Source organism: Sturnira hondurensis, unplaced genomic scaffold (assembly GCF_014824575.4).
Source record: "Sturnira hondurensis isolate 20B ecotype Veracruz unplaced genomic scaffold, ASM1482457v3 Scaffold0007553, whole genome shotgun sequence".
In the NCBI taxonomy this organism is placed as follows: domain Eukaryota; kingdom Metazoa; phylum Chordata; class Mammalia; order Chiroptera; family Phyllostomidae; genus Sturnira; species Sturnira hondurensis.
Genome location: NW_028080184.1, coordinates 1 through 13,085, shown reverse-complemented (window position 1 = coordinate 13,085; position 13,085 = coordinate 1). Strand labels below are relative to the sequence as shown.

Here is a 13,085-nt window from a genome sequence, read left to right as displayed (position 1 = left end):
AATGTTAAACTAAAAGCAAGTGGAAGGAATAAAATAACTATTAGAGTAGAAAAATAATAGAGAACAGAAATAAAGAAAACCAACCAAACCAAAAGTTTGCTTCTTTGAAATACTTGACAAATATTTAGGAAAAGTAATCAAGAACAGCAGAGATGACACTAATTATTAAAATGGGGAATGAAAGTAAGGATATTACTACCAAAGTTATAAACATTGCTAAAATAAGAAAATACTAAGCAAGCTAAATGCCCAGCAATAACTGAGTGGATAAAAAAAATGTTACTCCAGTAACTGAGTGGTACTTTTATAAAATGAAATACTACACAGCAGAAAGAAGGAGCTCCTGCTCTTAACGAGAGCATGGATGGAACTGGAGAGCATTATGCTACGTGAAATGGACCAAGCAGTGAAAGACAAATACCATATGATCTCACCTAAAAGTGGAACCTAATCGACAAAACAAACAAGCAAGCAAAATAGAACCAGAAACATTGAAATAAAGAACAAACTATCAGTTACTAGGGGAAAAAGGGGAGAAGAATAATGGGGTAAATAAGAGAAGGTCCATCAAGGAACTTGTATGAAAGACACATAGACAAAGCCACAGAGGGTGGTTTGATTGTGGGAGTCATGGACAGATAAGGCAGGGGCCGGTGGTGGCATGAAAATGAAGACTACTGTACTTGAACAACAATAAAAAGTATCTACTAGTGATATTAATATTTTAAAATATTGTTCTTTTTGTTAGTTATCATTTTTGTCCCAAACATTTTTCTATATTATACAGATAGGGGGATGAAAATGAAGGACTTTTCCATTTCTGTCTTAGTTCTTACCACCTATGATAATTTTATGGTTATGCAATTTCCGCTTGGAAATTTTCTTGGAATTTTTTTGTTGTTATTACAGGTTTCTTTCTTTTTTCCCCCTGTATGCACTCATTCTCATTAGATTTTTATAGTTTCTGATAGCTGAATTTTTCTTAGAATCTTGGTGATTCATTAATTGCTTGCATCGCTCTCAGCCAAGATTGATTTTTTTTTTCCCAAGGTTTATGTCAGGGTTGTTCATACATCATCTGGATGCTTTCTTTCAGGGAGAAAGTAGTACTGCTCTTGTCTACTTAGGTGGAGTGAGTCATTCCCATTTAAATGCAAGCAAAACTGACAATTTTTTAATGGGAAAAAACTTAAAGAACTTTGCAAGCTTCATCACATTCTTTTAAACTCTGAGTGTCAGTGACAGGTCCTGGTCCTGCAGAGACCTGTTGCCTGTCTGTGTCAAGGGCTTGTTAGCTAAGCACTCAAGTTTGAAAATAACATCCACAGAAAAATGGGACACATAGCATTGTGATTTTACTCACTCACAATGAATCAAATTATTGTCTGCTTTGTATGATTACACAAATACCACATGTTTATTGTAATACACTGCTGAATTTCAGTACAACGAAGAAAACTAATGAAATTATTTACTCTGATATTCCCATAGTTAACACTAATGATTACATTCTTGTTGATCATTTCTAATGTGTGTCCATACTTGGTGCACAAAGTATGAGTGTGATACCTGTGTTTTTACAGTACATGCTCAATTTTATAAACATTTATTTCCTCTCCTTTAGATTTACTATTCCATTTATTATCTCTAAGAAAATATACTTAAAAGCAGTAACTTGTTAACATTCCTATGACTACTCCAAGCTCTTCTTATTATATGCAAATATTTTAATAATAATAGTTGTTCTAGCATATCAGTGGAATATATTATATAAAATATTTGGTATACACATAAACCCTGCCTAATATTCACTGGTATCATTGTAGCTACATCATTTATTGTACAAAACTACATTCCAAATGAGAGACTTTTTTTTCCAAAAACATAATTTCTCTATTGAGTCACTGTTAGCCCTTAATATACATAAAATGTTAATTAATATTCTACTATCAGCCTGGCTTTAAAAAAATTCTGTGACAAATAATGAAAATGAGTGACACAGTTTCCAATATATGATATAACAGAGAATATATTATAATTGAATCCATTACATTGATACTTGTCAAAAATTCTTACTGAGAAGGAACATTTCACAGTAAAATTACACCATTTACCTAAGAATGATGCACCATATATGGACACATACATGACTTTCAATACAGAAAGTTTCTCAAAGGTTTAACTAACTTTTAATTTGGAAGTAGATACATTGAGTTTAAGATAAATAGCTCTTGAAATATTATTAAAGATCTGTGAGACATCAATCAACTCCTGTAAATAGACTCATTTTTTATAAGTGAAGTAGAATATTTCCATAGCAGTTTCTTCAGTGCCTTTATGACATCCTTGTTTCTTAAACTGTATATCATGGGGTTAAATAAGGGAGTTGAGATAGTGTAGAAAAGAGAAAGCACTTTGTTGGTTCCTCCTGAGTCTTGGGTCTTGGGTGTCAAATATGTGATAGTGGCTGATTCAAAGAAGAGTGTCACCACTATAAGATGTGATGAGCAGGTGGAGAAGGTTTTGGTCCGACTTGAGGCTGATGGCAGGTTAAGAATCGTAGAGATGACTTTGCCATAGGATAGAAGAATCAACAGAAAGGGAACTGTGGCAAACATCATAGCAACTATGTAGACCATCATTTCATTTACAGTGGTGTCCCCACAGGCCAACTTGATTATTGGGGGAATGCCACAGAAGAAGTGGTTGATGAGGTTAGAACCACAAAAGGACAGAGAGAAAGTCAGGAATGTCTGCCCTATTTGGACTGGAACGCCACCCAGCCAAGAACCAGACACCAGCCGGACACAGACATTGTGGTTCATAATTAGGGAATGGTGTAGAGGGTGACAAATGGCCACGTAGCGGTCATAGGCCATGATGGCCAGAAGCAAACACTCAGTGCCACCCAGCATGAGGAAGAAGCACATTTGTGTAGCACAGGCAACTAAAGATATTCTTCTTCTCTGGGTCCAAAGATTCATGAGCATTCTGGGAAGAATAACTGAAACGTTGCACATTTCCAAAAAGGAAAAATTGTCCAGTAACAAATACATTGGGGTCTGGAGAGCAGGGTCCAGTTTTGTTATTAGAAATACAGTGCCATTGCCTACCAATATCATGATATAGATGATTAAGAATAACCCAAAGAGAAACCACTGGAGATGGGGAACATCAGCAAAGTCCAGAAGAACAAATTCCATTGGTTTAGTCAGATTTCCCTCTGGTGGTTTTTCTTGGTGCTTCATCTGCGGACAGAGGAAATTAACAGTGTGCTTTTATTTTTACCCTCATGGATGAATGCCTCTTCTTTAAATTGTATCTGGACTTGCAGATTGGTTTTAACGATCACTGCAGTGGTTTCCAATTAATACATTTCTCATTTACTCAGTGTAGATATTACAGGTTATCACTGTAAAATTCCTTTAAAGTATTTTAAGATCATTGTTCATACTTTCTGAATACAACCCAGGCTAAACCATACTATGTCTTGGTCAACACACACACTGGAGAAATTGGGAGTTGTTGAAGACAGACCCACAGCTTTGCCATGTAATCTCCCTTTTCATGACATGCTTCTTCACAATCCAGCTTTATATTAAAAAAATTGTCTTCCTGTACTTGAACAACAATGAATATCAAACGTATTTAATAGAAAAAGAAAAAAGTTATCTTCCTTATACTTTTTCAACTGCCTATTGCAACCCTTCATTTCTCTTCCATCATTTAATTACTTTGAACATATATGTCCTTATTATACAGTTCATATTATTAGGAAGCTGACAGAGAGAGAGAGAGAGAGAGAGAGAGAGAATTTTATTGCATATAGCAGAATAAAACAAATTATTTTTAGTAGAATACTGAGTGGGGAATATAAGAGTGCTCTATTCTGGAAAATCTGCATGAGAACACAGATGCATAGAGAAGCAGGAAAGACAGAAACCCTGGACACACAGAACTGGCCTAGAATGTGTGTGTTCCCTGGTTACTTGTGTGCATGTGTGTGGGCAGAGGGGAAATATCTTATCTGGGTTGTTTACCCAGTGCGCTGGGTGCCCCTCCACGATTTCTGTTGTTCTTTGAAAACAGCACTTAGGTGACCATTTCTAAACTCACTTTATTTTTAGATGTAAAGATACTGACACTGACTAATGGCAGATGCTGTGATCATTTGCACAAAAGTGTTTCCCCCCAATGTATTGCTATTTTAATTTGGATATCTTAAGAAAATTGGAACATTTGCACAAGTGTTTTATGATGGCAAGTCAGAGCATAGAATTTTTTTTTAATTATTGGACTTGAGTGTGAATCCAAAGTCCAAACTCTGTGAAATTAAGCAATTGTCTACATTTTCTAAGTTTTACTTCCAATAATATGATTGGTAAAAATGCCTATCACTTTTAATCTGTTATTGGTCATGGTTCCATAATTATAATTATGAATGAGTTACATTCTTAAATTTTTATTCCTCAGGATTGTAACACATTGCCTAGTAAAATTGTACTTAATAGTTATCGAGTTCCTTGTTGGTAATTACTTTTTCCCATTGCTGTCCATTTATTTCACCAGGACCAGGACTGGAGTAAAGTGAGTGACACCTTTGGATGTAAAATTTGAGAGGCACTGACTCACTTTCAAGAGTGGCTGATTCTGCATTGTACCATCCTGAAAGTGTGGTCCTCCTTAGATATCACATCCCAAGCATCTCTAGGCTCAAGATGTGTCCTAGCGCTGCCTTTCACTTCTCTGTCCTGGTGTGTTTGAACCATGTCCCCTAAATAGAGGGTAACTACGGTGTCGTGGATGGGGAATGTAATTCTACCAAGATGGACAGGATTTGAATTATGGTTTCCCCACCTGCCAGCTGTGTGACCTCTTGCACACTGCTTAATACTCTGCACCACAGTTCACTCGAGTTTATAATAGGCTAACCATCACATAAATACTTAGGATTGTAACATAGATTAATTCACTTAATGTATCCAAAAGCAACTTGAAGAACTCCTCACATTTCTAAAAGTATTTGTATATACTAGCTATTATTGTTTTTATTACAAACTAGATTTTATTTTTCTACATTTTACTCTGTGGTCTAAACTGGGTGAAAAAATACCCTCTAATTTACTTTATCTGCGTATCACATGTTTAATTTAGGAAAGGAATGAGATCTTAAAGCTGTTATTAGAGTTTTATAAAATTCTTCATGAGTTCTCTGCCAATATTCTTGTTTATATTCTTATCTCTAATCTGTGGAACTAATACTAAGATCAGACATCACTATCCAGTCTTTAGTGTTGCAATCTGGCTACTTCCTTTTGGAAGCCTTTTCTCTTACTATCACTAAATGATCTGAGAGATGAGGACTGTGAGTATTTTTCTACTTGAGACCAATATACATTTTAAAATATGCCCGATTCCAGAACTAAGTAAAGGGCGGGAGAGAGGACGAGAGGCAGAGAAACATCGATGTGTGAGAGAAACATCAGTTGATTGCCTCCCACACACCCCAACCAGGGATCTGGCTTGTAACCCAGGCATGTACCCTGACTGGGAATCAAACCAGTGACTTTTCGGTACATAGGTTGGCACTCAACCCACTGACCCACACCAGCCAGGGTGTAATCCAGTTTTTAAATATTCATTACCATTTATGAATGGTAGCATTTAATGTAAGTAATGTAACTCATTACTTCAATAAAGTGACTTCTGTTGCTTAAGATGTATATATGTATATCTTTATATATAAAAAATATATTTACGTATATATGTGTAAGAGAACAAAACCAGTCTTTGGTGATAAAATCATAAATTTATAATTTAAAATATGCATGATTTGTGTATGTTTTTCTCTAGAGGAGAACAAGGTAGAGAAAATAGATTCAGTTTTTTGTGCTTTAACAAGATTATTTACATTACTATTCTTTCTTGTAAATGTTTAACTTCTTATTATTCAAGGAAATAAAATTCAATCTTCAACAGTTTTATCTTAAATTACAGCCTTTATTTCTTGAATAAATCTAAATAATTAAGGGAGTGTTTTAATTTGTTACATATAAGAGGTTACCTAAGCTTTAGTTGTATTTATATATTGGATAGAAAATATCAAATTAAATCTCAAAATGAATAAAATACTTAAATTTTTATATTGAAAAGTACTCCATTTTGTCTTTTGTTTCATTAAAGTAAATGTTCTTTGGATTCCCTAATGGTTGGACATTTATTTTATGGGTTGTTCTACTTCAAATTTCCTATTACAATGTCAAGCTGAAAGCATAAATATTAAATGTATTTGCTACGTGTTGGCTGAAATTGAAGTTCTCTATAAGATCATCTATACGTACATGGTGATATTATGTACCTATCATCACACATCTAGAAAATATTCTTCAGACAAATACCATATGATATCACCATTAACAGGAATCTAAACAACAAAACAAACAAGCAAGCAAAATATGACCAAAGACACTGAAATAGGGAACAGGCTGAGGGGTCTAGAGGGGAGAGGGGAGAGAATCACAGGGGAAAAGGGGAAGGACTCACAGGAACAAGTATAAAGGACACACGGACAATAACTAAGGTGGGGGGCAGATATGGGAGGGAGGTGGGGAGCACTGGGGGGACAGGGCTCGGAATACAAGACAAAAAACTGTACTTGAGCAAGAATTAAATAAATTTAAAAAAAAGAAAATATTCTTCAATATTACAGTTTTCAGTATTCTGAAGTGATTTCACATCATTATTTATTTATCATTTCTGTATACATTGCATTTAACAAAATTACAATACTCAGTTAAGTTGTTTCACTACAATGACACATATCCTACTGTAAGTTAAATATTAACTTTAAATTTAAAAACATACTAAAGCTTAGTATCAGTATAAAATAGCTCATATTTACCTTTTTCATTTGGGATGTAGCTGATTTTTCTCACGATAGAGAGTTTAAATATTTAAATTAATGTAGGTGAAATCGCTTGTTTCATGCACCTTAGAAGAGTGTGTTGTTTCTAAACAAAAGATGCTCTTTAAATAAAAGTAGTCATCTCTGCCCCCTGGATGTCTTCCACCTGACACATTTACATTTTTAATTAAAACAATACTTTTGGCACTGTCTGATTTGCTGTGTGTGTTTTTCCCTGAAAGCTCTCACTTTACCCAGAATTCCCCTTCCTCAGTCTCTCCGTGGAGTAGAGTGCTCAGTGCACCTTATTTTTTAGACACAAGAGCATGCTGAGCAATACTACTTGAGGCCATCCAATATTGACACACATTCAATTTTTACCTTATTTAATATAAGTGCTCTGTATGGAGCCTCTGTGACCATTAGATGGAAATGTTAAAGTTGTTTTTCTTACAAGGATTTCAGAAAAAAATTCTATTTATTTATTTATTTTAGAGAGGTGGAAAGGGAGGGAGAGAGGGAGAGAAGCATCCATGTGCAAGAGATACATCAATTGGTGTCCTTTAGCATGTCCCCAACTGAGGAACTGGCCTGCAAGCCAGGCATGTGCCCTGACTGGGAATCAAATCAGGGACCTTCTGGTTTGCAGGCTGGTGCTCAATCCACTGAGCCACACCAGTCAAAGCAAACTTGTTTATTTTTTTAAACATTCTTTTCTAACTGGTTCCTTGATTACTAAAGCCTGGCCTATGTAACAGTTGTAATAAGTGTTCTAAAGACAAACACTTATTATTTATATATACAGAACTCATGCATCTGTTTCTTCATGACCACCAGAGCAAACCTGAGATTTAGCCATTGATTGTATTTGTTAAACATAGTCCAAAATTTAATATTTTAACTCAAGATTAATATTAATAGGGAGAAAGTTTTCCCTTTTGTTGAAGAGTATCACCATCTTTTCCCAAATTCATCTAACAACTTTAAGTTGTAAATAGTTTCAAACTTTACTTCTAATAAAATGAGAGTCCAGTGAAAGTCCATCTGAGATGATAGGAAAGAGACCAAGCAAACAGTCTTCAACTGTGGGAAAGATATGTTTTCTTCAATGCTTACATTGTTTAAGAATCTTGGGTTGGAATCAATTTCTCACACAAAACCAGGATGCTGCTTCCTATTATTCAGTAAGTGGTGATTGCTAAAGGTTTATGCTATTGAGGAAAGTACATTACAAGACAGGAAACTCCTGCCCTGGCTGGTGTAGCTCAGTGGATTGAGTGCTGGTCTGTGAACCAAAAGGTCACTGGTTCGATTCCCAAGCCAGGCACATGCCTGGATTGTGCGCCTGGTCCCTCATTGGGGGCATGTATGAGGCAACCACACATTGATGTTTCCCCCAGTCTCTTTCTCCCTCCCGTCTCCTCTCTCTAAATATAAATAATAATAAAAAATAGTAAAAAGACAGGAAACCACTATTGTCATGTGACACAGGACAGGGACTAGGAGAGTTTCTTACAAATATCAGGAGTCATTTGTCATCCAGGAAGGCCAGGGAGGAGCGGGCAGTGAGACACCTCATAGTACAAAAATGTGACACAGCACAGCACCAGAGTGAGGGGCAGGCAGAGCAGACTACTGCAGGTGCGCATCCAAGTGGCTCGGCTGACACGAGAGATCTCCTGGTGCCACGGAGTATAAATTTCAGAAAAAGGCTCAAATACAAATGGGAATGTATCATTCAACAAAGAGAGCACACCAAATTGGCCAGTTATGGACTACAACTACTGGGAGAACTTAGCAGCCTTAGAAGAAAAAAATAATAAATAACAAACTTTTCCTAATCCCTTATACTACAGCAAGAAAAACTCCCAATAATACACAAGCTTAAATATTAGAAAGTGAAATGATAAAGGTGTTCTAAGAAAAATGTGTTTTGTAATTTTGGAGTAAGGAAATTTAACTATAGCTCAAAATTTAGAAAGCAGGGCACAAAAATTGAGGAAAAATCTTTGAAAAATAAATAATTCTGCATTATAAAATGAAACAAACATCCAAGGTGAAGTCAAATAGAATTGATAGAACAGAAAAGTAATCACAAATATCTCAAATAAAGTGCTCTTATTCTTAAGTATTGAGGATCACTTCAACCCCCCCCCAAACTAAACAGATGAAGAAACATTTCACAGAAAAGATAGGAAAGTAATTTTTAAACATGTACACACTCAAACTTAATTATAAAAAAATGAAATTTTAATGTGAACAAGAAATTAGTTTAAAAAGCAGACATTTCCTATGCATTTTACATATATAAAGAGGAAGCAGGCACCATTCACCAACATCACAATTGTGTTCACTTTTTGAATCAATCAGCAAAATTTGGAGACATGTGAATAATTCAGTAACATAATATTGCATCAGCCACAGATTGTAATCCAACTAAGTATAAAAAAATCACTTTCGGAGATTATGAAGCTTAATTTCAATATTGTCACATATCTTTTTTTTTCTCCCAGAGTTCTCTGATGTCTCTAAAAGACAAATTTTATAATTTATGCAAACTTTTCCAGTGCTTGCAATAAGAAGACTGCTTTGCCATGACTAGTGATCTTAACTAGTCGTGGAAGTTATTTCTTTACTTGTTGGAAAATATATGTGGCTTTGTTTGGAGTAAGTCCTTGAATAGGTTTGATTCATATTCCCCCCAAAATTCAGTAGTATCACCACTCTGGAATATATTTTTGTTGTTGGTTTTTTATTTTTTTTTTTTTGGTAAAGGGCAATTAATTTTCCTGATACGGTTTCACTTAAATATTGGGGCATGAATTACTAGATAAATGGCCACACTCCTGTCACAGAATGCACAGGAAAAATAGGAGTGTGACATTGTTACTGGTGGAAAAATAGAAGTGTTGAATTGTTACTGGTGGAAAACAAGTTATTGTTATGTCTAAAGGAAAAGGATTTCCTAAGACCCGCATGGGAAGGTGGGGGTCTGTGGTACAATTTCTTTATGAGGTAGAATTAAGGGGTTCCCCTCCTGACTTTCCGATGTCCCATCTTCATCCATTTCACAATGGAAAAAGTCCAATATTGTCTGCACTAGGGCCAGGATGCAGGCCACTGCCCAGAGTTTGTGTTCTGTATTCAAGTCCAGTCCATTTCAGACAGGGAAAGTCAAGAACCATATGATATCACTCATATGTGGGAAGTGAAAGTGAAAACCACAGCTGAACAAAGAAGACTAACAAACAAACAAACAAAAACTCAGGCACAGACAGCAGTGTGGTGGTGACTAGAAGAAAGAGGGGTGGGTGGGTTAGTAGTAAGTGGTAAAGGGGGTCAAATAAGTGGTGAAGGAAGATGTAAATTGGGTGGTAGGAATCTTGTGGTAGGCACACAGTGCAATGTGCAGATGATGTATCATAGAACTGGACAGTTAAAACGTATGTAATCTCTTTAATCAATGTCACTCCAATAAATGTAACTAAAAGATAAAGTAAAATAAAATTAAAGAATTCTCTAGATAAAAGCAGGCTGTCAACTAAGGTGCTGTCTTGATGCACATTCCTGCATCCATGAGAGCTCCTGTCGGTCTACACTGTTTACCTCTGTGGCGAGGTTAGCACTGATTCATTTATTTAAAAATTTGTGTGATTCTGAGGAGTGTGTTATAAATCTCATTTGATTTTAATATGCCTTTTACTGGTTACTGATGAGTTATTTTCACTCTCTTGGTCATTTGGATTACCCTCTCTTGTGAAATGTCCCTTCAAGTTTCCTGTCAATTTTTCTCTCAAGTTTCTGTGTTTTGAATTTAGAGCAGCCCATATATGTTGTCTATAAACCATTTTGCATTGAAAATTTCACTCTGAATGGCTTCTTTGCATGAAGAATACTTCTTTGTCAATTCCATTCAACATAGCAGTGCTTTCCACTATGGCTACTAATCTTACTAAAACTATTTTTCTCACAGCCAAGGCTATAAAAATATATTACTTTTGAAAAGATTCATGCTGCATTTAATATTTAGTGTTAAAGATTATCTAAATATTTGTGGTAATTATGTGAAGCAAGGGTCACTTTTTACATATTTACACTAATTTAAATTAATGTGACCTGTTAAAATGCCATCTTTTCTACACTGCAAACTTTTACATATTCAAACGTGTTTGTGTTCTACAGTCATTCAACCATTATGCGTAAAAGGTTTTCCATATCCAGTGTTTTTTAATGGCTGACTTCCTTTTCATTGAATAATAACAATGAATGGAGAGAGGAGCCAAGATATACACTATGATTTTGTAGGGAAATATTGGGGCATGAATTACTAGAGAAAAGATACTGTATTTTTTCTATACATAGTTTCTAATGAGCAGCAAATTTTTGTTGATAGAGTGGAGTCCACTAACCATAGGGTTTTCTAAAATATTAGTGTCTTATTGGAAATATTACCATTTGGGATACCAGAAAGTTCAGCAGAAAATAACAACTTCAAGAATAAGTAATGACAATCAATTCACTGTGGAGCAGAAAAAGAAAATACAAACTAACTTTTACTCAGACAAAGGAAGAATTAAGGGGGGAAACAGAAAATGCATTCAACTCAGTGATTGATCCATTGAACATTAAGGTACCACTTTCTCTAGGCTATCCTGTCACCCTTATTGCTCTGAATATATATCATGGTATTAAGCATCAGGATGACAATGATATAGAAAAGAGAGAGACATTTGTCTGTCCTGAAAGAATGTTTGGATTTGGGCCATGAATGCTTGGTTAGTGGAACAAAGCCACAACTGTGTTGTGAGAAGAGCAAGTAGAGAAAGTGTGGGCTCATCCTGTTGCTAATAGCAACTTCAGGGTGGTGGAAACGATTTTACTGTAGGAGCCAAGTATCAAGTAGGGGATCATAACAAACAGCACAGGAACTGTAAAGACAGAACCTCCTGCAGGAGAGTGTCTCCACAGACAAGCTTGAACACTGGAAGGATGTCTCAGAAGAAGTGACTAATTTAGTTAGATGCACAAAAAGTCAGAGAGCAAACACGGCATGTCTGCCCTAACTTGACAGGATCATCAATAGATACAGAGCTGGTGCTTCATAAGCAGAGAACACTTCAGAATGTCACAAATGGCCACACTCCAGTCACAGAATGTCACTGTCAGGAAAAAAATTTCGTTTGCCCAAACATTCAGATAAAACACACTTTTCTTACATGAACAATGAATAATCAATTTCTTTTGTGAGTGCAAATTTTTATGAATGTTCTACAAAGAGTGAGAAATATATAACAAATTTCCAGGAAGAAAAAAATAACTGAGGAAAAAACACATTGGAGTTTGGGGAGGCTGATCAGCTCTGATAATGAGGATAATGATGCCTTTTCCCTTGAGCACTATTACTCAAACAAGAAAAATATCACAGAAAATCATTCAGAGATTGGAAATGCAATAAAGTCCCCCAATAGTGAATTACAGTGAAATTTGAAGAGAAGTGAAATTTGCTTCTGGTTCATATTTTTTGATGTTCCATCTGTAAAAATAGTGACATTAATCAATTATCTTCCTGATTTTTTATTGCCTAGAGGATATTGAAGAATTAATATATAATGTCATTATTTCCATTCAAATGGCAACATTTTGTATTGTAATATTAAAGAGAAAAACTGAATGCAATGGTGAATATATGCTAAATCTAAACATAGTGACACACTGAAATATATAATAAGTTTTCATTTTAATGCAATTGAATGGTTCTAGACATAGCACCTTTAGCTTTTGTCTGTGGACAGAGCAAAGTGAGCCTTTATACCCCACATATTACAGAGTCCTTCAGCAGAAACGTTTCTGTCCATCACAGTTCTGAGTGGGGTGCTAACCATACTATTCTGCCTTGTGCTTCTGGTCACAGGACGCTTCCAGGTGCCCTTTGACAAGCAGAGCCTGTGCATTCCCCAAATGTAACGCTGCTGTAGCACTTTCTCATTCTGCATGGACTTTTCCCCAGAGTTTTATTCTGGTTTAACTTTCTGAACTTATCTATCAAAATCAAATGCATGGCATTATCTGTGGGAGCCCTCCAGGCCGCAGGGAACCAAGGACAGAGCCCCCACTGTGAAAATGGTGGCAGGACTTGGTTTCTGGTCCCTGGAGCTGGCGGGTATCTTGACATCTTCCGGAC

At 35.8% G+C, this 13,085-nt stretch overlaps 1 protein-coding gene across 1 annotated transcript; it reads right to left on the bottom strand.

The window, feature by feature from the left end:
* Positions 1-2,264: 2,264 nt before the first annotated feature.
* Positions 2,265-3,248, bottom strand: LOC118991452 (olfactory receptor 10AG1-like). Its single transcript, XM_037052666.1, has one exon. The coding sequence runs from the start codon at positions 3,246-3,248 to the stop codon at positions 2,265-2,267; it is 984 nt and encodes a 327-aa protein (XP_036908561.1).
* Positions 3,249-13,085: the final 9,837 nt, after the last annotated feature.